The sequence below is a fragment of the Coregonus clupeaformis genome, chromosome 20 (assembly GCF_020615455.1).
Source record: "Coregonus clupeaformis isolate EN_2021a chromosome 20, ASM2061545v1, whole genome shotgun sequence".
Lineage (NCBI taxonomy): Eukaryota > Metazoa > Chordata > Actinopteri > Salmoniformes > Salmonidae > Coregonus > Coregonus clupeaformis.
Genome location: NC_059211.1, coordinates 44,609,962 through 44,636,854, shown reverse-complemented (window position 1 = coordinate 44,636,854; position 26,893 = coordinate 44,609,962). Strand labels below are relative to the sequence as shown.

At 44.4% G+C, this 26,893-nt stretch overlaps 1 protein-coding gene across 4 annotated transcripts in view; it reads right to left on the bottom strand.

Annotated features, from left to right (window-relative positions):
- The window catches only part of LOC121533484 (semaphorin-6B-like), a 163,680-nt gene that overhangs the window by 22,797 nt on the left and 113,990 nt on the right, over positions 1-26,893 (bottom strand). For all 4 annotated transcript variants that reach the window (XM_041839460.1, XM_045205511.1, XM_045205512.1 and 1 more), the window contains exons 11-16: positions 26,405-26,536; positions 26,076-26,225; positions 25,022-25,201; positions 23,349-23,489; positions 22,657-22,734; positions 20,677-20,735 (exon numbers count right to left, since the gene is read on the bottom strand). In XM_041839460.1, the coding sequence (XP_041695394.1) occupies positions 20,677-20,735; positions 22,657-22,734; positions 23,349-23,489; positions 25,022-25,201; positions 26,076-26,225; positions 26,405-26,536 (740 nt within the window). The remainder of the gene's footprint in view (positions 1-20,676; positions 20,736-22,656; positions 22,735-23,348; positions 23,490-25,021; positions 25,202-26,075; positions 26,226-26,404; positions 26,537-26,893) is intronic.

Here is a 26,893-nt window from a genome sequence, read left to right as displayed (position 1 = left end):
TCTATTTATTCACGGAATTGAATGGGAAAGCTGTATGTTTGGTGTGTTCACAGCATGTTGCAGTGCTGAAAGAATATAACCTTCGTCGCCACTATGTGAGTCTTCATGCCGACAAATATGACAACTTTCAAGGACAGCGGAGAAGAGAGAAGGTGAATGAACTGTTGGCGGGTCTGAAGAAACAGCAGTCTGTGTTTACTCACAGCCGAGACATCAGTGACGCTGCAGTGAAAGCTAGCTACCTCATTGCTAATGAAATCGCAGTGGCTTCAAAACCATTTAGTGAGGGTGAATTTGTAAAAACATGCATGATGAAGGCAGCGGAGATTGTGTGCCCTGAAAAGCACCAGGCTTTTGCAAATATCAGCCTGACAAGAAACACAGTTGCAGACAGGATTTCCGATCTTTCAGTGGATTTGGACAGCCAGTTGAAGCAAAAAGTAAAGTAATTTATTGCGTTTTCGGTTGCAATTGATGAAAGCACGGACATTACAGATGTTGCACAACTGGGCATTTTCATCCGCAGAGTTGATGACACATTGACCGTCACCGAGGAGTTCGTGGAGTTGTTGCCGATGACAGATACAACGACAGCAGCTGATATTTTCACTGCACTCGTCAGCGCGCTGGACAGGGTCGGAGTGGACTGGTCCCGCGCTGTCAGCCTGGCTACAGATGGTGCACCCTCAATGATCGGGAAAAAAGCAGGCGTTGTGACAAAGTTCAGAGAGAAAGTGCAATCTGCAAATGGAGGACGTGATTTTTGGACTTTTCACTGTATTTTGCACCAGGAGGCTTTGTGTTGCAAGTCATTAAAGATGGATAACGTCATGAAGGTGGTTATTATTTTTATTATATTATTATTATATTATTATATTATATTATTATTATATTATTATTATTATATTATCCAAACTGTTAATTTCATCCGATCCAGAAGCCTGAATCAACGTCAGTTTGACAGCCTTCTCAGAGAGAAAGATCACATCTATGGCCTGCCATACCACACTGAGGTAAGATGGTTAAGCCGAGGTGCTGTGCTGAGGCGTTTCTTTGATTTACGAGAAGAAATTGAACAGTTCATGGAAGAAAAGGGCAAACCAGTGTTAGAATTTCATTCCGCAGAATGGATGCAGGACCTTGCATTTATGGTGGATGTTACAGAGCACCTGAATAACTTGAACAAACAGCTGCAAGGGTGCAACAAAGTTGCCACGCAGTATTATGACAGCATACGTTCTTTCAAGTTGAAGCTGTCATTGTGGGAGACGCAACTCGCCGGTGGTGATGCAGCTCACTTCCCCTGTCTGAAAAATGTGTGCGCGACCCAACATGTGGCAGACATGAAGCGGTTCAAAGATAAAATAACGGGACTGTTAAGGGAGTTTGAGCAACGCTTTCAGATTTTTGGTGAACTGGAGAAAGACTTCAACGTTTTTTGTTCGCCATTAACCGTGAATCCCTCTGATCTGCCCATCAGCATCCAACCTGAAATAATATACTTGTAGTGTGACTCGGATTTGAAGGGCAAATTTGCCGCAGCTGGCTTGGACACATTTTATCAGAATCTCTTGCCAGGTTACCCCAACTTGACAGCCCTCGCTGCAAAACTGTTGTGCATGTTTGGAACCACATATCTTTGTGAGCAAGTTCTCTGTAATGAGCATAAATAAAACAAAGCTGCGCTCAAGGCTCACGCACAAGCACTTGAATCACATCCTGAAGTTGGCTGCCACTCAGGATGTGACGCCTGATATTGATGCGCTGGTGAAAGCTAAAAGATGCCAGGTTTCAGGAGTCAAATAAACTATGCAACCCCACTTAAAGTGCTGCATGAGACACCCTGATATAGTTCTGTGATCTGTGATATACTTATGTGAATCACTGAAGCATTGTGTGTTTGTGTGTTGTTTGTCCTCAGAATTTCAAATAGCTTGAGGTGTTTTATGATTAATAGTGATGTTGTGCTTTTGGACACTGTCCTCAGGCTCCAGCTTTATGTTTATATGTTTCTATGTTGATGTGCTATTGTTTTTAATTGATTTTATTTTATTTGTATATTTAACCTATTCTTGACTCTGTGGTTCTTGCACTTGTTTGGGGAACAGGATTTCATTATTTGTATCTACATTTCTGCCTGAGTAATGACACCCTGATATAGTTCTGTGATCTGTGAAACAGTTCTGTGAATCACTGAGGCATTGTGTGTTTGTGTGTTCTTTTTCTTTAGAATTTTCAAATAAACTTGAGGTGTTTTATGATTAATAGTGATGTTGTGCTTGTACTATTTTGGACACACTGTCCTCAGGCTCCAGCTTTATGTTTTATGTTGATAGTATTAAAACAAAGAAAACAATCTGAAGTTGTTGTTTTTAAGTTATATAAACCATGATTTTACCGGTCCGGCCCACTTGGGAATAGATTTTCCTCCATGTGGCCCCTGAGCTAAAATGAGTTTGACACCCCTGATATATACAGTGAGGAAAAAAAGTATTTGATCCCCTGCTGATTTTGTACGTTTGCCCACTAACAAAGACATGATCCGTCTATAATTGTAATGGTAGGTTTATTTGAACAGTGAGAGACAAAATAACAACAAAAAAATCCAGAAAAACGCATGTCAAAAATGTTCTAAATTGATTTGCATTTTAATGAGGGAAATAAGTATTGACCCCTCTGCAAAACATGACTTAGTACTTGGTGGCAAAACCCTTGTTGGCAATCACAGAGGTCAGACGTTTCTTGTAGTTGGCCACCAGGTTTGCACACATCTCAGGAGGGATTTTGTCCCACTCCTCTTTGCAGATCTTCTCCAAGTCATTAAGGTTTCGAGCCTGACGTTTGGCAACTCGAACCTTCAGCTCCATCCACAGATTTTCTATGGGATTAAGGTCTGGAGACTGGCTAGGCCACTCCAGGACCTTAATGTGCTTCTTCTTGAGCCACTCCTTTGTTGCCTTGGCCGTGTGTTTTGGGTCATTGTCATGCTCGAATACCCATCCACAACCCATTTTCAATGCACTGCCCAGGTGAAGGAGGTTCTCACCCAAGATTTGACAGTACATGGCCCCGTCCATCGTCCCTTTGATGCGGTGAAGTTGTCCTGTCCCCTTAGCAGAAAAACACCCCCAAAGCATAATGTTTCCACCTCCATGTTTGACGGTGGGGATGGTGTTCTTGGGGTCATAGGCAGCATTCCTCCTCCTCCAAACACGGCGAGTTGAGTTGATGCCAAAGAACTCGATTTTGGTCTCATCTGACCACAACACTTTCACCCAGTTCTCCTCTGAATCATTCAGATGTTCATTGGCAAACTTCAGACGGGCCTGTATATGTGCTTTCTTGATGAGGGGGACCTTGTGGGCACTGCAGGATTTCAGTCCTTCACGGCGTAGTGTGTTACCAATTGTTTTCTTAGTGACTATGGTCCCAGCTGCCTTGAGATCATTGACAAGATCCTACCGTGTAGTTCTGGGCTGATTCCTCACCGTTCTCATGATCATTGCAACTCCACGAGGTGAGATCTTGCATGGAGCCCCAGGCCGAGGGAGATTGACAGGTCTTTTGTGTTTCTTCCATTTGCGAATAATCGCACCAACTGTTGTCACCTTCTCACCAAGCTGCTTGGGGATGGTCTTGTAGCCCATTCCAGCCTTGTGTAGGTCTACAATCTTGTCCCTGACATCCTTGGAGAGCTCTTTGGTCTTGGCCATGGTGGAGAGTTTGGAATCTGATTGATTGCTTCTGTGGACAGGTGTCTTTTATACAGGTAACAAGCTGAGATTAGGAGCACTCCCTTTAAGAGTGTGCTCCTAATCTCAGCTCATTACCTGTATAAAAGACACCTGGGAGCCAGAAATCTTTCTGATTGAGAGGGGGTCAAATACTTATTTCCCGCATTAAAATGCAAATCAATTTCTAACATTTTGTTGTTGTTATTCTGTCTCTCACTGTTCAAATAAACCTACCATTAAAATTATAGACAGATCATTTCTTTGTCAGTGAGCAAACATACAAAATCAGCAGGGGATCAAATAGTTTTTTCCCTCACTGTATGTTGGCGTTAATCTCCATTCGTCTGCAGCCACCGTCTTTTGTTCCCTCGCTTCCCTGATCTTCTCCTCCTCTCTCCTCCATTCCTGTGGCATGTCCTTTAATCTTCTTCTCTCTCTCGCTCCATCTCCAGGGATATCCCTCTGATTCCTTCCCTCCATTCCTCCACCCTCCATCTCTACCCTGCCTCGCTCTCTCCTGCCCTCTCTCCCCCCATGGACCCTGGCTCGGAGTAGGCCAGCCTAATGAAAAGCCATAGCGGCGCTGGCTCTTGGTTAAGATTCCCTTCATTAAAACACTGGCAGCGAATGGATTTGCTCTGCCCATGCTTGCAAATTGGCAGGCCTTTCAGCGGTGGGGTTATTGATTTTCAAACCCAACATGGTGTCAGTGAGGCCGGGTATGTGGTGACTGGAAACATGCAGTTATTAACTGTGATGCTGCCTGCTGCAGTGTAGGGGGATAGAAACCACTGTACCAGCGAGTGGGTTGGATCACACATGAAACACATCCTGCTTTCAAACTACAGCACAAAAGCAGCAACACACTCCCGATGGACATGCATATGACACAAACATATCTGAGGTTCAGTGGGACTGACATTATCGGTGTGTTATAGAATGATCTAAGGGACTTTGATCTAGAAACCTACTGTTTCTCTGCATGGCAATGTATTTGTACATACTGTGTGCATGCACGTGTCAGTGCATGTGTGTACTTTATATATGGGCGTGATTATGTGTATGTGTGTTTGTAATATATGAGAATAAGGGACTTCCTGCACTCATGGCTCAGTGATTCAGCTCATTATCCCCTCTCTCTTTATCTTTCTACCATTCTTTCTCTCTCTGTTAAAAGACAGACTGCAGGCTCTATCTTGCTACTTTCTCTCTTTGTCTCTATTTTTCTTTCTCTCGCTCCCTCTTACTCCGTTGAAAGTCTCTCTACCTCTCTCTCTCTCTCTCTCTCTCTCTCTCTCTCTCTCTCTCTCTCTCTCTCTCTCTCTCTCTCTCTCTCTCTCTCTCTCTCTCTCTCTCTCCTCTCTCTCTCTCTCTCTCTCTCTCTCTCTCTCTCTCTCTCTCTCTCTCTCTCTCTCTCTCTCTCTCTCTCTCTCTCTCTCTCTCTCTCTCTCTCTCTCTCTCTCTCTCTCTCTCTCTCTCTCTCTCTCTCTCTCTGTGTGATCTGGGTTCCTCTCCAGTGTGGCCTCCTTCCCTCCGCCACTGCTCTTTGGTCAGACAAATTGGAGTTTCAGAGTCTAATCCTTGCTACACCATAAACACTGTGTTTACTCATGGCATTTATAGTTTCTATGACAACATTACCAAGGTAGAGTCGTGACTGAGTGAGATCGCTGGAGGTTGTGTAGAGCCTTATAAGGACTGGTCTGAGGTGCCTTTACTGATCAATATGGTAAAACATTTATGAACGCCAGCATGTGTTTTCAATAAAAAATTCATAACATTTCCACAAAAATCTGCTATTGGAATCAGGCTTTCAGACGTTCTATTAGACAGATTACAATGCCTGCTCTGCTGCTTGGGGTAAATTATAGAGTAGAGTTGGTTTAAATAAGGGTATGTTAAATTCATATCCATTGCAGGAAGTTAGCTCTCTCCCATGCTGTGGACAATTTGTTGAGCGGGAAACCGTCGGTCTGTTAAGTGGTTCGTTTGTGTTATACAAAGAGTGATTTTTTATTTGAACACATTCTAACCTTGCTTTTCTTATCATGCCAGCCTTCTGCAACAAATTAACAAGGTGGAGGCTGTTAGCACTTTCAGCTGCATTCAATCCAAATAAAACAGCTGGGCTGTGGACTGTGGAAGACATCGTGCTGAAATAAATTGTTTTTCAGAAAAGTGTGTCTCGGAGGGATGCCGTTTTTGGGTAGTAATTTATATCCTCAATTTAGACGCAAAGGAAAACCACACTGTGTAAACTATTAATAAATATTCAGGAGATATGTCACAGGCAATACATTCTAAACTTGGGCCCAACATTCCCCAATCATGTACCTCGCAATTTCAACTTAATCTTTCTCACATGCTAAAGAAATACATCTAGTGTGCCATGGCTGTATACACCGCAATATATGACCGCCGGTGAAAATACGCTACTATTTGTTTTGAGGTTAACACCTCAGTGTTGAAGCGTTGGATTTGTTCCCATCACACATTGCTGAAGGTTTAGTAGTGGGATGATTAAACCATCCAGCCTTGGTTGAGACTCCAGCCCATCTGGTTGACTGATTGAATCTTTTCCTCTGCCCTACTCCTCTGATTTACGACACACGTTTAATAAAATGTATCCTGCGTCATACCTCCACTCCTCCACAGGGAGGACACAAGGAGGCCAATCGTCAGAGAGATGAGGCATCAGACACACAGTTTGTATCCTGACGGGCCAACCCCAGGTGGTGAGGGTTGGGAACAAACAAGATCCTCAACACGGGGGCCCCCCAGGGGTATGTGCTCAGCCCCCTCCTGTACTTCCTGTTCATCCATGACTGAGTGGCCACGCACGACTCTAACTCAATCATCAAGTTTGCTGAAGACACGACAGTGGTAGGCCTGATTATGAACAATGACGAGACAGCCTACAGGGAGGAGGTTAGAGCTCTGGCGGAGTGGTGCCAGGAAAATAACCTCTCCCTCAACGTCAACAAAAAGAAGGAGCTTATCCTGGACTACAGGAGACAGAAAAGGGAGCACGCCCCCATCCTCATCGACAGGACCATAGTGGATAGGGTCAAAAGCTTCAAGTTCCTTGGCGTGCACATCTCTAAGGACCTGAAATGTGGTGGTGAAGAAGGTGCAACATCGTGGTGAAGAAGGCGGCTGAAGAAATTTGTCATGGCCCCTAAGACCTTCACAAACTTCTACAGATGCACCATTGAGAGCATTCTGTTGGGCTGCATCACCACCTGGTACAGCAACTGCTCCACCCTCAACCGCATGGCTCTCCAGAGGGTGGTGCGGACAGCCCAATGCATCACCGGGGCCATGCTGCCTGCCATCCAGGACATCTACAGCACCCGATGTCAAAGGAAGGCCAAGAAGATCATCAAGGACCTCAGTCACCCGAGCCACGGACTGTTCACTCGGCTACCGTCCGACAGATGGAAACAGGTGCAGGTTCATCAAAGCCAAGACCGAGACACTAAAATACTGCTTCTATTACCAGGCCATCAGACTGTTGAACAGCTTCTATTACCAGGTCATCAGACTGTTGAACAGCTTCTATTACAGGCCATCAGACTGTTGAACAGCCATCACTAGCTGTCTACCATGTGATTCACACTCACTCACACAAGACACACACAAGCTAGCACACACACACACCTCATACTCACGAACAATGTTCCCTCCAATTTTTTCTGCACTGAGCATATTTCAGGTCTGCTGAGCGCAAACTTGAATGTTGTGGAAATTCTGTGCAACTTCCAGTGCGTGTTTACTGTGAACACTGAGGTTCTACCCGCTTTAATTTACAGTTTTAACAGTGGCCAAGTAGGCTACTGTGGCTATTTGATTATAATGTTGGCCTACCAGAGTGGCCTACCATAAAAAACAATGGAGAAAATGCATCCCATACTATTTTAACATGTAAATAGCTGCTCTATCAGTCAGCCTACAGTAGCAGCCAATGTGTGGTGTTCAATGTAGGCCTACATTCTATGAGACTTTTGAAAAAAACATGCAGGGCTAGACATTAACCTGTTTATCCACTTGTCCTTCAGACAAGGAGGTGACTGAACATGTTGTTGTGTTGTTTGATGCAAGAAACCACTTTACAAAATAAAATGCATTACTATTCCTATACCATTATTACAGAGAATCAGACAAATTATGCTATCCTCTGCCTATTGGCTACTTAGCTTATTCAAGCCTGTCTCAAAATACAACACTGCCACTTTAAGATAAAAAAAAATGATTTAGCTGACTGGCTTTTCATAGAAATGTACAGGTTTTGTGCTCTTGTAGGAAGCAATCACTCCCCTATTGCTGACTACAAATGATCTATAACTGGGCTAATAACTCACTAACTAGCAAATGATATGAACAAAATGTGCACCGTGCCTACATGCAGCTTTCTCTTTGATCTCAAAACAAGAGCATCTACTCACAACCGTTCATGCAGTAAACACAGTCCAGTTCAAAGTGAATGGCACAGATCCATATATGGCAATGGTCTATTTGCATATAAGCCTACTGCAGCTCTGATTGGTTATGCCGCACCGGTCTGTGTAGAGTACGGGCTGAGTTGTGCGTGTCAATGCAATGGAATCCTACTCCGATGCGTTCGGCCTATAACAAAATCTCTTGCATTGTTAGTTTTGCATACTAAATCTTGAATAGTTTGTTTTGTTTCGGTATGTTGCATTGATTTGATCACAATTGCCACAGTAAAGGGAAACGTTGATAATGTTAACTAACAGGGAAAACTCTAGAAAGTTGAGTGAAGTTCAATCTCGTGCTTCTCTGTGGGCTCTGGGCGGCAGTCCGGGAAGATGTGCACTTCTCTGTGGGCTCTGGGCGGCAGTCCGGGAAGCTGTGCACAATCTCGGGTCTACTGCGCGCCTGCATGCAGTTTAGAGGGAACATTGCTCACGAACACACCACACGCACATACACTTACACACACTCACAGCCAACGCTGCTGTCCCATGTTATACAGACATTTAACCACTGGTCACTTCCTGTTTCACACTGTGTATTTAAATACTGTATCCCGACATAGCTTATTCTAATATTTCTACTACTGTACATTGTATTTTAGTTACACTGTTTATACACACAGCATATTTATTTATATACTGGATTCTTGACATAGCTCACTCTATATTCTATCTACTGCTGTACATTCTTAGTACAGTATATTCGGTGTACATACAGTACCAGTCAAAAGTTTGGACACACCTACTCATTCAAGGGTTTTTCTTTATTTTTACTATTTTCTACATTGTAGAATAATAGTGAAGACATCAAAACTATGAAATAACACATATGGAATCATGTAGTAACCAAAAAAGTGTATTTTATATTTTATATTCTTCAAAGTAGCCACCCTTTGCCTTGATGACAGCTTTGCACACTCTTGGCATTCTCTCAACCAGCTTCACCTGGAATGTGTTTCAAACAGTTTTGAAGGAGTTCCCACATTTGCTGAGCACTTGTTGGCTGCTTTTCCTTCACTCTGCGGTACAATTAATCCCAAACCATCTCAATTGGGTTGAGGTCGGGTGATTGTGGAGGCCAGGTCATCTGATGCAGCACTCCATCACTCGCTTTCTTGGTAAAATAGCCCTTACACAGCCTGGAGGTGTGTTAGGTCATTGTCCTGTTGAAAAACAAATGATAGTCCAACTAAGCGCAAACCAGATGGGATGGCGTATCGCTGCAGAATGCTGTGGTAGCCATGCTGGTTAAGTGTGAATTCTAAATAAAGCACTGACAGTGTCACCAGCAAAGCACCCCCACACCATCACACCTCCTCCTCCATGCTTCACGGTGGGAACCACACATGCAGAAATAATCCGTTCACCTACTCTGCATCTCACAAAGACACAGCGGTTGGAACCAAAAATCTCAAATTTGGACTCATCAGACCAAAGGACAGATTTCCACCGGTCTAATGTCCATTGCTCGTGTTTCTTGGCCCAAGCAAGTCTCTTCTTATTATTGGTGTCCTTTAGTAGTGGTTTCTTTGCAGCAATTCGACCATGAAGGCCTGATTCACGCAGTCTCCTCTGAACAGTTGATGTTGAGATGTGTCTGTTACTTGAACTCTGTGAAGCATTTATTTGGGCTGCAATTTCTGAGGCTGGTAACTCTAATGAACTTATCCTCTGCAGCAGAGGTAACTCTGGGTCTTCCTTTCCTGTGGTGGTCCTCATGAGAGCCAGCTTCATCATAGCGCTTGATGGTCTTTGCGACTGCACTTTTCCAGATTGACTGACCTTCATGTCTTAAAGTAATGATGGACTGTCATTTATCTTTGCTTATTTGAGCTGTTCTTGCCATAATATGGACTTGGTCTTTTACCAAATAGGGCTATCTTCTGTATACCCCCCCTACCTTGTCACAACACAACTGATTGGCTCAAACGCATTAAGAAGGAAAGAAATTCCACAAATTAACTTTTAACAAGGCACACCTGTTAATTGAAATGCATTCCAGGTGACAACCTCATGAAGCTGGTTGAGAGAATGCCAAGAGTGTGCAAAGCTGTCATCAAGGCAAAGGGTGGCTACTTTGAAGAATCACAAATATAAAATATATTTTGATTTGTTTAACACTGTGTTATTTCATAGTTTTGATGTCTTCACTATTATTCTACAATGTAGGAAATAGTAAAAATAAAGAAAAACCCCGGAATGAGTAGGTGTGTCCAAACTTTTGACTGGTACTGTATGTATAGATAGCCTTTTGATACCGCTTCAGTGCTATTTGGCTTGTTAATTGGATTCGTCCCGCCGTTCTTGATTTCTTGTCTTTTTTTGTATTTTTCTTTACATTTTAATTGCTTGACATCCGACTGCATTGTTAGGAGGTAGCAATATAAGCATTTCGCTGCACCGCTATAACACCTGCTAAACACGATCAATAAACTTTGATTTGATTTGTTTCCTGCGAATAGCCTGCTGGATTAACGTCTCAGGGACAGAGCCAATCCCACGGGTCTCAAAGACGAAGTCACTCTGTGAGGGTTAGGAATACGGGCATTATAGGGCTATGGGACCCAACCAACTGCTGTTGGAACGCTATTTCTCAGCAATGCAGCATAAGGCCCTACAGATGTCGGATCTTAACTTGATCCCTCTTTTGTCGCAGAGAATTTCCCTGCTGCATTAGGAAATTCAAATGAGCCTCGTGAGTCCCTGAAAAATAGCAGTTCTCTCATTGGGATCAGGGCTTGCTATCAAAATAATTTTCTCTCTCGCTCGCTCAACCGCTAGGCCTAGGTCCTATTACTACAACATTCAAATGTACAAAAATATATCTGAAATGCAGCCATAAACATCAACAACCGTCGTTTTATATAGCTTAACAACACAAGATAGATATTGGTCTCCACTAGGCTACGAAATACAAGTGTCAGGTGTATCCTGTGGTCAAAATGTAGTTCCGCTTTGGCCTGGGGTGGTCTAGCAGTTAGAGCTGCTCCCTTAAGCGTGCACATATAGGCCTACCATGTCAGCGTGGCCTACCATGTCAGCGTGGGTTACCATGTCAGCGTGGCCTACCATGTCAGCGTGGCCTACCATGTCAGCGTGGGTTTGATTCTGGCACAAATAACTCAATCCCCCCAATTGACTAGACTTATTTCCACATTTCAAATATGGACAGTCCAGGGATATGTTACCTCCGATCTTGATAAGAAATTACCATATCAGGACGATAATAACAATAAGCTACACCAACATTAGTTTCCATTCATACAGTAGATTTGACATGGTAATCAATTAAATACTTTACTTATATTGTACGGAATGCTTGTCAAATAGATAAATCGCCCTTAGTCTGTTCGAAAATGACTAAGTTGTTCCAATTACAATACCAACCAGAGGGCGAGCATATCTTCAAAGACTTTGGTTGCAAGCAGGACTAAGGTAACACTGACATCATCTTTTAGGGAGCGGTAATGAGGTGACCAATAATGGTTGCAATTGAGATTAGCTGTGCGGGTGAATTTAGTGCGTATTGATGGTTTAACGAGACATCAGCTTGTGATAATCTTAGTGCCATCGATGGTTGCAATTGTTATTTGATTATATTCCTATAGGCTACATTCTGTAGGCTGCCTGTTAGCTTATCCATTGTCACATAATGAAAGGTGTGAAAACCGATAATAGGCTACTGTTTGTTTCCCTGGTTGAGTTGATGAGCTGATTTGGGCCATCAGTTGATTGACAGATGTAGACCTACTGTAGAACGATCAACTTTCCTCCAGTGTGGATGCTTGTCCACGTTTTATAGTTAGGCAGCAGGCTATGTATAATTTATCAATATAGTTCTGGTCTTTGGTGTGAATTGAAAGCCTGTAATGTGTGGCTTTAATATTTCATTTCGTAAAGCTGTCAAGATGTTTATGCATTTGAGCCTATCCAAAGACAATTTTGTTGAGCTGAGACACCTTTCTTTGATGTGTAAATTAACAGACTATTCCTTTTACTTCTTAAAAATATTGAAATAAATGCAATTATCTTGTGGGCCTAATGTAGGCTCAGGCTGGTCACTACAGTATATCGCCCAGCATTGGACGTGAACTCATGAGGCTCGGAGCCTGGAGCATGCTACTTAGACCACAGCACTATGGCAGTTCACAATGCTCTAGCAAGCACTATGAATACTGATGATACATAGGTGCGTCGTTTTTAATTATTTTGTTTTAAGCCTTCCCCAAACCATAACCACTCTGAATTAATGCCTAAACTGTTAACGTTTGAGTTGTTTCTGTTTTAACCACACAGAATTAATGCATAAAAAATAGACCATCATCTATGAGTCAAAGGGCCGGATTCAAACCCATGTTGACTCTGGCATATGTGTGCCGGGGTCAGTGGCTGTAACCGCTGGACCACACAGGCATTGAGGAAACCAATAATTTATTCTGCCTATTGCTTGCCTTCAACATACAATAAAACAATTGATCTAAAACAACAGATTTTCCCTAACAAATATGTCAATTTATTATAATCCACATAAGAATTCACATGAGACGCGCTGTAGCCTGCATGTAGCCTACATAAGGTACAATGTAGGTACGGTGTGCATTGTCTACAAACACCTCTTCCAGCTGCCCCCTGGCGGCGATTCTAAATAATTATTCAGCTATTCAAATCTTCCTGCTGCAGGATTATTTTCCTCCTGCAACGAAAGGGGTCAAATTAAGATCTGACATCTGTAGAATGCAGTTATCATCCATCACCAGATGAGCACGCTCCAGTTCAACATTAATTTGCGTCTTTGGGGTTCTTTATTTCCTGTTGACATGCAGTGGTCCAATGGTGGTGTGTTAGCCAGCGATAGGGCCCCTCACGACTGCTGTTTGTCCTTTCATGCTCTCTCTGATACCCGCTGACGGATGAGAGCTGCTAGCCTATCAGTTTTCTCTCTGCTCTCTCTCCCTGCTCTCTCTCTCTCGCCCTCAGGTGGCTGACACGACTCCCCATCTCTCCTGCCTCTCTCTCTCCTCACCACACTCCTCACAGGAGAGACCCACGTGAAAGAGAAGAAGCCCTCCAGGAGTCCTCACACCTCTCCAGATATTCAGGGTTGATGCTGCACTCTTTGAAACTCACTGCACCCGCCCCCTTCCCACCACCACCTCTTCCTCTGCAGAGGAACGTAGGCCCTCACATTTCACAAACCCGCACCTCTTGTGTAGCGAGGGGCGTCTGTCAGAGCCGCAGTTCAAGCATCTCAGATCTTTGCTCCATGGCTGAGATGTGTGTGAGTGGAATGCAGGCTGGCATCTGGGGTGCGTGGGTCGCTTCACCCTCCCCCTTGTTGTGTGCGGAGTGGAGCGAAGACAGCCGAGCAGGAATGACTTCAATTCAAGGTCACCAAGCCCAACCATAGCAGACAGAAATGGACTCCTGCAGTGTCTCAGCCGGGTTCAGCGTCAGGGAACCCATTTGTCATCTAGAGGTTTAAATGCTCTACTTACTACTCCCACAATGTAAATATAAAGCACTAATCTTTATCCCAATGTAAATATAAAGCACTAGTCTTTACTGGCTCCTTTCAGGCCTCAAAGAGGAACATTCCCTAACCCACACCAATTAGAATGACCTGATGTCGTAAATTTGCCAACAAATTTTCTCTTCTTCCCGCTTCCTCTCCCCTGGAGTCCTTGCTCTGCAGTTGTCACCCGCTAACATCACGCAACCGCGTCGGTTCACTCATGCTCTCACTTCATTGATGTGCTGTGGACCTCAATTAAACTGATTGGAACCCGCTGTTCTCCAAGTCAAAACACTGCCTTACTTTGGAAAATATTTTCACAGTACCATAATTGCTTCCATCTGTAACTGCTCGGCTCGCTGGTGAAGGCATGTCATTATGCCTGAGTGCTTTCATGGCGGCGGGGAAGGAGCGAGTGGCGAGAGAGTGGCGAAGGAGCGTAAGAGTTGACTATTGCCTTTTGTCTTGGTTCACATCAGTAGCGGTACGTGAGTAAAATCACTGGGGAAGCCAGAAAAAAAGCCATATTACAACCTAAGTGTTGTGATAATTGTGTTGTTTGTTCTATAACCTGTTAGTTCATATGCTTGCGACTGTGATATATAGGCCTAAGTCCGAGACAATAAGAAGACACAGTGGCAGAATAAATTCAACCACACCTTTGTTTCATCAAAAAACCGGAGCGCAACCTCTGTCCGGTGAAGTCCACAAAGCATATTGCATGTAACAAACAGTTACATGACCTACAGCATGGTCAAGTAAGTTAATGTTTCCGACATTTTCGGACCACTAAACAAATATTGATTTAGAACCACGTAGAGTTACCACAAGTTGCAAAGAAAACAGAAGCTGCCGCCACTATTCCAGCACCATTTCAACTTCAACATTAAAACATAATCAAATCATCTATGCTTAGTCTAATACAGTGACAACTAAAAGATACCAAAAACAATTTAGTCCAATAAACGTAAACTAAATATGATGTTGCTGTCCATGGTTCATATTTCTATGTGTGTGTGTGTGTGTGTGTGTGCGTGCACGTTCGTAAAACCACAAGTCCAAATCCATATCTCCATCCATGGCTAATTTAGGAAAGGGCCAATTATAGCTAGCTAGCTAGCCACCGGAGGACAACAACACAACGAGATGCAACAATTCAAGTAGTTTCTGTCAATAACGTACACTTTTTTTTTGGTGCGTCAGGACCATTCACAGTTGAGCTCACTCAGTTTAACTCAACGCTGATTGGCTATTATTATTATTATTATTTTTTATCAAGGGAGGCCAAATGCTCGCTGGCTTCCCTTGCCTTCAATGCTATGGGCGACAACAATGCCATACTCTTTTGCACCAGACAGCATCAGATAGATGGTCTACAAGAGGCTGATACATTCAGCCTCTTGTGAATTGAAGGAAAATGATGAAACACACATTTTTTCTTGGTCCATTTTTTGGGGAAGCTTGGCTTCCCTTGGCATCTATGAATACATGCCACTGGTTCACACAGACAAAACCCACTCGTCTTTCTGGAAAAAGGCATATTTATAATGTGCTGATTTGGAACAACAAGGGATCGTGCCAGAGGGACTCAGTGTTAATTGCGTCAATGAAAATAGTGACGAAAATATTTGTCAAACACCTATTTCTCAGTAGCAATTGATGAGACAATAACTGACTAAATAGACTCAGAACAAACTATAACTAGCATAATTTTTCATTCGGTAGACAAAAATGAGATGAGACAAAATTATAATCGATGCAAATAAGGCACACACCATGGCTACTCTCCCGGTGGTACAAGCCCCAGGTAGAAAAGTGGAGCCACTTTACTTATCGTGCCGATTCAAACAAGACCGAATGCAATGTTCTTGCAACGTTCTCATGAAACGTGTCTAGAACATTAATATCTTATATTCTGAGAACATGGTAACCATGTTCTGTGCATGTTTGGTGGGACTTTGATGGAATATTCTCCTAACCCTCAGAGAACTTCACATATGAATGTTCTTGCAACGTCTCATGAAACGTGTCTAGAACATTAATATTGTATATTCTGAGAACATGGTAACCATGTTCTGTGCATGTTTGGTGGGACTTTGATGGAATATTCTCCTAACCCTCAGAGAACTTCATATATGAATGTTCTTGCAACGTCTCATGAAACGTATTTGATCCCCTGCTGATTTTGTACGTTTGCCCACTGACAAAGAAATGATCAGTCTATAATTTTAATGGTAGGTTTACTCAAACAGTGAGAGACAGAATAACAACAACAAAAAATCCAGATAACGCAGGTCAAAAAATTTATAAATTGATTTGCATTTTAATGAGGGAAATAAGTATTTGACCCCTCTGCAAAACATGACTTAGTACTTGGTGGCAAAACCCTTGTTGGCAATCACAGAGGTCAGACGTTTCTTGTAGTTGGCCACCAGGTTTGCACACATCTCAGGAGGGATTTTGTCCCACTCCTCTTTGCAGATCTTCTCCAAGTCATTAAGGTTTCGAGGCTGACGTTTGGCAACTCGAACCTTCAGCTCCCTCCACAGATTTTCTATGGGATTAAGGTCTGGAGACTGGCTAGGCCACTCCAGGACCTTAATGTGCTTCTTCTTGAGCCAATCCTTAATTGCCTTGGCCGTGTGTTTTGGGTCATTGTCATGCTGGAATACCTATCCATGACCCATTTTCAATGCCCTGGCTGAGGGAAGGAGATTCTCACCCAAGATTTGACGGTACATGGCCCCGTCCATCGTCCCTTTGATGCAGTGAAGTTGTCCTGTCCCCTTGCAGAAAAACACCCCCAAAGCATAATGTTTCCACCTCCATGTTTGACGGTGGGGATGGTGTTCTTGGGGTCATAGGCAGCATTCCTCCTCCTCCAAACATGGCGAGTTGAGTTGATGCCAAAGAGCTCCATTTTGGTCTCATCTGACCACAACACTTACACCCAGTTCTCCTCTGAATCATTCAGATGTTCATTGGCAAACTTCAGACGGGCCTGTATATGTGCTTTCTTGAGCAGGGGGACCTTGCGGGCGCTGCAGGATTTCAGTCCTTCACGGCGTAGTGTGTTACCAATTGTTTTCTTGGTGACTATGGTCCAGCTGCCTTCATTGACAAGATCCTCCCGTGTAGTTCTGGGCTGATTCCTCACCATTTTCATGATCATTGCAACTCCACGAGGTGAGATCTTGCATGGAGCCCCAGGCCGAGGGAGATTGACAGTTATTTTGTGTTTTTTCCATTTCCAACTGTTGTCACCTTCTCACCAAGCTGCTTGGCGATGGTCTTGTAGCCCATTCCAGCCTTGTGTAGGTCTACAATCTTGTCCCTGACATCCTTGGAGAGCTCTTTGGTCTTGGCCATGGTGGAGAGTTTGGAATCTGATTGATTGATTGCTTCTGTGGACAGGTGTCTTTTACACAGGTAACAAGCTGAGATTAGGAGCACTCCCTTTAAGAGTGTGCTCCTAATCTCAGCTCATTAGCTGTATAAAAGACACCTGGGAGCCAGAAATCTTTCTGATTGAGAGGTGGTTTAAAAATGCAAATACATTTATAACATTTTTGACATGGGTTTTCTGTTTTTTTTTGTTGTTATTCTGTCTCTCACTGTTCAAATAAACCTAGCATTAAAATTATAGACTGATCATTTCTTTGTCAGTGGGCAAACGTACAATATCAGCAGGGGATCAAATACTTTTTTCCCTCACTGTAGATAGAATGTTCCCGTAACTAACGGAAAACTGGACACTCAAACACTAGGGAATATTATGGGTAACATTACAAAAACTTTCTCTCTCCCAAGAATTGTTAGCCTTTTCCTATTGACATTGTTTAACATTTTGTGAGAGCTAAAGGTCCCTTACAACAAATGAAATAGTAGATGGTTGAAGTCTAGCCTGACACTTAGCCAAGCTTACCCTGTTGAAACCGATACTCCTGCCAGGCAGGTCACGACCTGGAAAACCTGAACTCTGCGACCGCGTGGGGCAATAACTGCTCGTAAGTGGAGCTGACACGTTAGACCATCCGTTGACGCCCGGGATAAATCCTGCTCATTATTGTTTTTACAGCGCTGCTATTTATTACCTGACATGTTTAGAGGAGGTTTCAGAACTGACTGGGCTCAATGTAAACATGATTAGAAGTATAGATCCAGCATTAGGCTTGGGCAGCTCTGGGGACAGAGTGATTGAGCTGTAGGCTGTGTGCCTGATGTGAGGTAGGATAGGCCCTCAGCATGCAGAGCCACGCACATGCAAAACACACACACACACACACACACACACACAACTCTGATTGGACTCAACTGACTGAGCAGCCCTTCACCACAGGTCAGCTCAATTAAAAGCTGTGATGTCTACATCTGCTTTGATCAGGCCTGATTTAGAGGAGCCAGGCATAACAAATGCCGGACATTTCAGGGGGAAAGTCACAAGCTCCTGTCCTGACCTGATCTCTAACGAAGATCTCTGTGTTGATGTGTAAAGGAAGAGAGACAGCTACCGCTGCCCTCTTATCCTGGACTGGGCTGAGGTAGACCACCATGGGATATACTGTACATGCACTGAACCTTGCGCTAACTTTGATACCATAGAGGGAGAAGTTGAGGTAGAGGGAGAGGGCGAGAGAGTGTGAGAGTGAGAGAAAGAGAAAGAGAGAGAAAGTGAGAGAAAGAGAGAGAAAGAGAGAGGTGGGAGCAAAAGCGAGGTGAGAGAGCAGGAGCAGGCAGTCTCTATGTGTCACCTGGCAGAGTTACTGCCTTGTCACGCTGTCGGTAACGGGAGCAGTGACAACTCGGTGACACCAGAGACGGCGGTGGCCTCCTCACTCCATCTGCTACGCCCCTGTCCAGGACCCCGGGCTCTGCCACATCTCCATCCTCACCCCGCTCTCCCTCACCCCTCATCACTTTCTTCCGTCACCCTCTCCCTCAGCCCTCACGTCTGCAGACTGCTTTATAGATTCCCTTCTGATATTTATTAGACTCAGATTTAGCCAAAGAGGAGATGAAAATCGATTCCCCCTCCTTTCCTTCGTGCAGCTACTTTTCTCTGGCTAAGGAGAGGGAGAGGCAGTTAGAGGCAAGTTATCAGAGCCGTCCATCCATCTCCCTCTGTGGGCAGCCGACAGGCCTGGACTGGGGGGAGGGAGTGGGGTCTGGCTTGCGCTTGGCTGTGGCTTCGGCTGTGTGCAGTGGCACCACTGAGGAGCTGCAGAGCCTGGCTATGCTCCCTCACTCAGGGAGAGCGAGAAGGAGGGAGGGAGAGGGTGATGAATGCTGCATTACCCCATAGAGAGACGGAGGGAGCATGGCAGGCTCTCTTCTATTTGCCTGCTGGAGATTCAGACAGGTGGGATATGTCAGATAGAGGTATATGGACTCAGCTGATATCCTTCTGTCTAATCTACCTCAGAGCTTTGCAAACTCACACCTGTGTGTGTATGTGTGTGTGTGTGTGTGTGTGTGTGTGTGTGTGTGTGTGTGTGTGTGTGTGTGTGTGTGTGTGTGTGTGTGTGTGTGTGTGTGTGATGGACTGATGTGACAATTCACAGGTTTCAAACAGTAACACTGTGAATGATGAAAGTCATAACTGGTCTGTTTTCTACTTGCAGCATTTTGTCTTCTTCAGACTGTCTATTGAGTATGTTGATGGCTACAGAGATCTGTGTAGACCCTCTGAGTGTTGTACACTGGGGAAACTATGTGTTCATCACTATCTAAGACACAGCGCTTAATGATTCTGGCAGCTGATATGATGCTGGCACACCCTTTTGGCATGCGTACACAGGGCTATTCAGCACCATTCATCTTGTGACAACCAACAGCACCTCTGTCAGCAGAGGTCAGGACCGCCACTCGTTTGTCATGTCAGTATCAGAACCATTATCTAAGACAGATCAGATGGGAGAATCCTGGCCACATCCTCAAAGAAATGCTGGGCGCTGAGGCTAATGCACCTTTATCTATTCTGACCGACACAGGTTCAAGCAAGCTTAGAGGAAGAGTCACAAGCCACCGGCCCAGCACCCCCAGACAGACAGAGACCAGGGTCCAGGGGGGTGCAGAGGGCTCCAGGGGTGATGGAGCAGCTTCAAATAGCCCCTCTGAAGCAGGATTAAACTGTTATGTAATATTGATCTGTGTGGCTCTCCAGATGCATGGCAGATGAACTTGGAGAACTTGAAGAGGCGGAGGATTAATTTGCACGAATGCCTCATCAGAATTAGCGGTGGGATCAAAAGAGCCAGGGAGTCGAGGAGATTTCTGTCTGAGGGATCACTTTGCTTTGCTGTGCCGCCGTCATTTTCCGAACAGAAAACAACTAGGAAAACATCAAGGCGAGTCTACCCAGAGATGAATAATAATTAGCCAGAAGTAGAAAAAACTACAAAGCAAAGCTAGGGAAGGGCAAAAATAGAGCTTCTAAACATTGTCAAAAGATAGAATAAACATAGAAGAAAACAAATATGGGTAAAACATACATGGGGATTTCTACATCTGCATTGCTTGCTCTTTGGGGTTATAGGCTGGGTTTGTATAGCACCTTATGACAACTGCTGATGTAATAAGGGATTTATAAAATACATTTGATTGATTCATTGATTGATTAATGATGACATGGAGCTAGGCAGCAGTCTTAGCGGCAGGTAGCCTAGAGTTTAAGAACGCTGGGCAGAAAGGTCACTAGTTCGAATCCCAGCGATGACTAGGTGAGAAATCTGCCGAGGTGCCCTTGAGCAAGGCACTTTACCCTAATTGCTCCGGTAAGTCGCTCTGGATAAGAGTATCTGCTAAATAACTTAATGTAAAATGTAGTGTATGATGTTCTACCCTAGAGGTGGCAGTTATGTAAGAAACACCAAATCAACACAAATACAGCTCAACATTAGAGGATGGAATTAAAAGAAAGAAACACTTCTCTTACCGTCACAGTCGCCCAAGTGGGACACGTTCCCTTGTTCTATGTCTTGCTCGAACGGCAGTCTGGAAGAGGGGAAAGACAGTCATTTATCAATTCACACATAAACAATACATACTGTAAGCTTTCGTCACTGACAGAAACCTCTGCTTTTCTCTGGTAAACAAAACACTATCAATTGTACCAGCAAAGGACAGGGATACTTTTTTTGTGTGGAGTTGAGAGTAATAATACTGTACTGTATATCCTCACCTCTGAAAGCAGGTCTGGATTTGATCTTTCAATTTGTACTTAAAAAATAATTTACCATTTCTACTTTTGTAATAGGAGACCTTGGAAAATCAAAGGGGGCTTTGACATTATATGATGAAGCGACAAAATAAAAAGGAAATGAAAATGGGTGAGTTCCAACGGCAGCGAGACCCGACCAGGTGCATTGTACTCCCCTGGAGACAGCAGGCCACTCTTAGTCATGGCCCATATCCACAGAAACATCAGCTAGTTATTCTAGACAGTGAATGTATACCATAAAGGCCCTCTAACGAGGAGAAATTACAGCAGTTTGTGCTTCAAAATGGCCCCCGTTCAATGAGGTAATTTAAACAAGGGAAGTGCTCAAGGCTAGAGGGCAGGCTGCACAGCCACAACCACAGACAGCTCACTGGGATGTGTCTCCTGCTCTACGATCTGCAATTAGTTGAAAAGGCCCAAGCAACAAGCAGGCCAACTGAGTGTTTCACTGCCTGAGAGTAACTTTGAGAAGTAAGTTTACACTGGAGTAGTTGGAGGGTTATTTTGAATATATTGCTCACCCTGATAGGGTATATTGTGTTGGGTAAAATCAGGCTGCAGGCTGTAATATTTAGAGTAGCTGGGTAAGAAGGCAATGTTTTGTCACAATAACCTCAATGGTGAGAATGTGAATAAGTTTAAGGATTCATTGTCCCCGAGTCTAAAGGAGACCAGATTACAGGTACAGTTATAACTGAAAGCAATATGAAGGCTGATAAACAGACACAAAATACCTACAGTAATAAAACAATATCAACACATAGACTAATCAGTAAGGAACATCATTATCTTCGTTCCAATATAGTCCATGTTACAGTCTTACATTGCAAACAACTGCACGTTTTTCATCACCCAGCATCATTTTCACTTTTCCAAATGGAATTTACCCTCAAACTGGAACTGGGGCATCACTTGATACAGGATCGATGGACAGGTTGACCACCCTTGCTAAATCAAATCACAACACAGGAGCCTTAATTGTATAACGGTGAGGCCGCAAGGTGCTCTTTAAGACTCTGTTGTCTGATACTGCTGGCACTCTACCTGTGTTTGCACACATAATTCAATAAGCAGCCTCTCTAAAGAGAGATTTGATTTCACTGGGCTGGGTGGACGTGAGGCAGAGCGGGGAGAGCGGGAGGGAGTGGGAGGGTTTACAGCCCAGAACAAGAGGTGAGCTGCCAAGACAGGCAGGAATCTTTCTGTGGCAGGCGTACAAGAGCAACACAACCCTGACAAAGACGTACACCCAGCTCTGAATATCAAGCTGTGTTGAAGAATGCAGCATTGTTGTGAACCACAATGGCAATAACAGATATCCTGGATGAATAAATGTACACAGCTTGCTCTGACAGGATAGCAAAACTAAATGAAGACATTTTTGCGCAGCCACAGCTTGTGCTGCAGGCTTATAAACTGTATGCTCTGTCAGAGCTTAGGCCTAACACTCAGTATAAATAGAGAGTGTCACAGCAACCCAGGTGGTCCAGGTATCGACTAGACAGAGAACCAGACAGAGACCAGACACAAACCCGACAGAGAGCAGGTATAGGTACGACAGAGGTCAAATGGATGCCAGACAGAAACAAGACAAAAGGTACAGGCCAGACACGGGCAGGTCGATAGCAGACAGGGACCAGACATAGAACCAGACTGAGGCCAGTGCTATGCCCTCGTTCCCCCCCAGTGCCTCACCTGGTCCCGGGCCTGAGGAAGGAGCAGGTGCTTCCTCTGGTCCAGCCACAGTAGGGGTCCCTGGAGGCGATGCAGTTCCTGGAGATAAACAGAGTAAACACAGTCTTTAGTGATGCACCACCCAGGGCAGACAGACACCATGGATCCATTCCCAATATGCAGGGATTATACACATGTATGATTCCCTGGGTTCATTGAACACATTACACATTTGGCATATGGGTTACTGTATGTCATGCCTCAGTAGGTCTAGAGTCTGCTGGCATCAAGGCAATAAGACTCAGTGGTGGATCGTCAGCAAGGCCAAAGAGCAAGAGAGTAAGATGTGTGTGCGTGTGTGTACGTGTGTACGTACGTGTGTGTGTGTGTGTTGAACTACTGTGACGAATAGAAGTAATGTAATGTTTCCTAGTGTTGTGGTATTTTGGATTTACTGATCTGTCGAAGAGCACTTGGGGATGTGGTATTTAGCTGTACTGAGGGTAGGCTTTATAAGTTGGCAGATGGTTTAGGTCCTGACTAAAGGTGTGATTGTAGTGATTGCTAGTGGGTGGGGCTTAGGATGTGTTACAGATATACTGTATGTGGCTGAGAGGTGTGTGTGGGCCACAGAGGAGTGGGAGAGGGGTGTGTGTGATGGGTGTGTGGAGCTGAGGTGTGGGGTGTGTGGAGCTGAAAGGTGTGTGACTTACTTCATGCAGCGTGAGTAGAGCTGGCATCGTGCCACAGGGACCCTGACCACACAAGAGGGGAAGGCCAGCAGCAGAGACTGGCTCTCCCAGTCCAGAGTCAGGGATAACAACTGCCTTGCCTGCGAAGAGTCCTCCCCACACCTGAAAACACATACACACACACAGACAGTGAGACAGTTGCCTTATTGCACTACACACAGTCGGCTAAACCGCACCACACCATGAAGACCTCATCATATCACACACTGACTGAACACAACACAACTCTACATGATTTGACTGCACATCATATCAACACAACCCATCACTGCTTCATTAAGTATAACTCAAACCAGTCTATAAATAAAAGCACAACAATAACAATGAAAGCAGTAAAAGGCCTTCTGAAGCATGGCAATGCGTGGTTGTCACAGTGTCATCTTTAGTATGTAGTGTGCTGATGACTGAGGTCTGGGGTTGGATGGGCATCAAAGCCACCAGCTACACCCTGCATTAGCTCTAATTGGTACTTAGCACTTCCATATCATCCACACACCTGCCTTTGTAGGCTGGATTTATATATATTTATATACATATGTGCACTCCTGCATTGGCTTATTTGGATGGCTTATGGTAATAAAGATGGCTGACAGCTGAGGAGTCATTAGGGGGAATTTATCACACACTACAGTACCAAGTTGTTAGTCATACCTCACAGCAAACAAACTATCTGAGAAACCAGACTGATGGAAGGAGAGAGAGCGAGATGGGGAGGGATAAGAGCGAGCGAGAGACGGAGAGAGAGAAAGACCGACTAAACAAGTAAACGAAAGAAGTAAAACGCAAACAGGTAGAGAAATAATGAAAGTGTGGCCCATTAATCTCTCCGTTTTCCCCGGGTCATTTCATGGTTCATTACCAGGTCGAAAATATAAAATATAATCATTATGTCAGACAGCCAATCAAAAAACAATTTGGGCTTTGTGGATCTCTATCTGCGATGGTGGCGGTGGTTGTCTATCTACCCTGGGACCATTAGGGGAGTTCGTCTGGGGTTAAGGAAGGGCAGGCTGGGAGAAGGCTGATCTGATTACTCCATTCCCTCTCTCCAGATTAGCTGGCTCCCTGCTGAGAGGGGGACTGCCAACCCTGTCACACACCCCTATACCAGGCTCACAGCCACACCACTATCACAGCACAGCAAATCACCCTCAAACACACTCACACACCGGCACCACCGCCGCTATTGCTGCAGCCTTAACTAATTTGTCCTCTGATCTGATTCCTCTGCTCCCCATTTAGTCGTTTGTGGAATGGAACCTCACATTGACGCCTACATGAATGCATTGTTTTGAAGGGTGGCGAAGTAACAGTTTTAACCTCCTTTCACCTGCCAACAAGGTTTGTGCTGCTGCGCTACAGTGTTTCTTAATAAATGAGCCCAGTTTTCCCCTCAGTCTGTGCAGAGAATAGATCAGGGGGCACAATTAGCAGCGGCGCCGCCATAGCTCTGGTTAGGAGACTCTTGCTTAAACGTTTCTAATTGGGCTCAGTGAAAGATAACCAACTAATACCCCATCTGTTTGCTTCCTACCCCCCCTGCGGTCCCATGCATGTGTTACAGTGAAACACTTAGAGATGATTAGTAAGACTATCCCAATAGCACCCATTAGAGACTGTCTGTTAACCCTTACTTGTCAGGGATGAAGCCCTCCAGCTCCTCCAGGAAGACATTGCTGCTGGACACGGTGTTGTCCCGGTTGGGGACGATCAGGAACTTGAGGATAGTCCCCCGGCTGGAGCCCAGGAAGAGCACTGTGCGGTTTCTGTAGGGGCCAGCCTCTGTGTCCATCACCATCTTATTCAGCTGGTACCTAAGGGGAGGAAGAGAAGATGGTGATATAGAGACACTGTGTTTATCACCCAATCCTCTGTTTTTTTAATTTTTTAATTTCACCTTTATTTAACCAGGTAAGCCAGTTGAGAACAAGTTCTCATTTACAACTGCGACCCCTTGTCCCGATTAACCAATAGGCTATTGCGTTGATCTGACAGGATTTGAGTTAGCAATATGGCGATAATTCCACCTAGCCTATCAAACGGCATAGTGGAGCTGCTGTTACAATAATTAAGCTTACATGATCCTATCAAATAGGGTAGGGGCTCAATTTGGGACACAACCAATCTGCATACCTCTTACTGTCATTCACTAAATGAAATTCACACAGTAAAATATTCATCCAATTTACATACAGAACTAATTACCAAGAGCAGTCATTAATATCATTCAGATGAATGGACTTGTCTTGAAACAATAGCACCGTAGCTGAAGTACAAGTCCTGTGTGTATGAGTCAATGTTCTAAAATAGAAGAAGTCGTTCCACTGGGTATTTAATATTCCACATACAACTTGTCACAGTAATAGTCTCCTCCCTGCTCAGGCTCGGCTGGTGGCCATTGTAGTTTGATGCATCCCAGCTGCTTGCCTCCTGCAGCAAATTCTCACAGCGAGCGGATCAACCGACTGGCATAAACAGAAGGAGCACCAGCCCAGAGGCTAATGTGTGTTCATGCAAATATGTCTGAGTGTATGCGTTTGCCCTGAGACATGGCAGTAGACTCCTATGGTGTCTAATGGTAAGAAGCCATAGAAGTATACATGTCTCAGGGAAACAGCACAGGATGTGTGTGAAAGGTTTTCTAGTTCTGCGTCTGTGATGTCCCCAGATGCGATCACAGAGCCTCACCTGACCATGGTCCTGACGATCCAGGGCCTCTGTCCCAGTGATGGCACGGCCTCGTCCATCAGGGGGTGGGTCTTCACAAAGTTCAACATCTCATCAGGGAAACCATTTGATGAGTTGAACCTGGAGCCCTGCACAGCACAGCCCCCTGGCCTGTTGGAGGAGGGCGAAACACAGGGTTTAGCACAGGCTCACTCATACTGAGGCACAGGCTGACATTTTCAGTGTTATCTGTGGACAGCTAATGGTGTCGTACACTCTTACACTTTAGACTCACATAAAGTACATAAATATGGGACAGGAGATTATTGCCAGGCAAGGCAATACTATACCTTGGTTTGGGAATGAGCTCGTCAGGAACAGGGGTCCATATAGACTCAGGTGACTTCTGCTCCTTGAATCTCCCATCAAACACCCCAGCTAGCTCCTCCATGTCGAAAGCACACACAGCTGAACCAGGGATACTACAGAGAAAGAACCACATACAGTTGAAGTCGGAAATGTACATACACCTTAGCCAAATACATTTAAACTCAGTTTTTCACAATTCCTGACATTTAATCCTACTAAAAATTCCCTGTCTTAGGTCAGTTAGGATCACCACTTTATTTTAAGAATGTGAAATGTCAGAATAATATTAGAGAGAATTATTTATTTCAGCTTTTATTTCTTTCATCATTCCCAGTGGGTCAGAAGTTTACATACACTCAATTAGTATTTGGTAGCATTGCCTTTAAATTGTTTAATTTGGGTCAAACGTTTCGGGTAGCCTTCCACAAGCTTCCCACAATAAGTTGGATTAATTTTGGCCCATTCCTCCT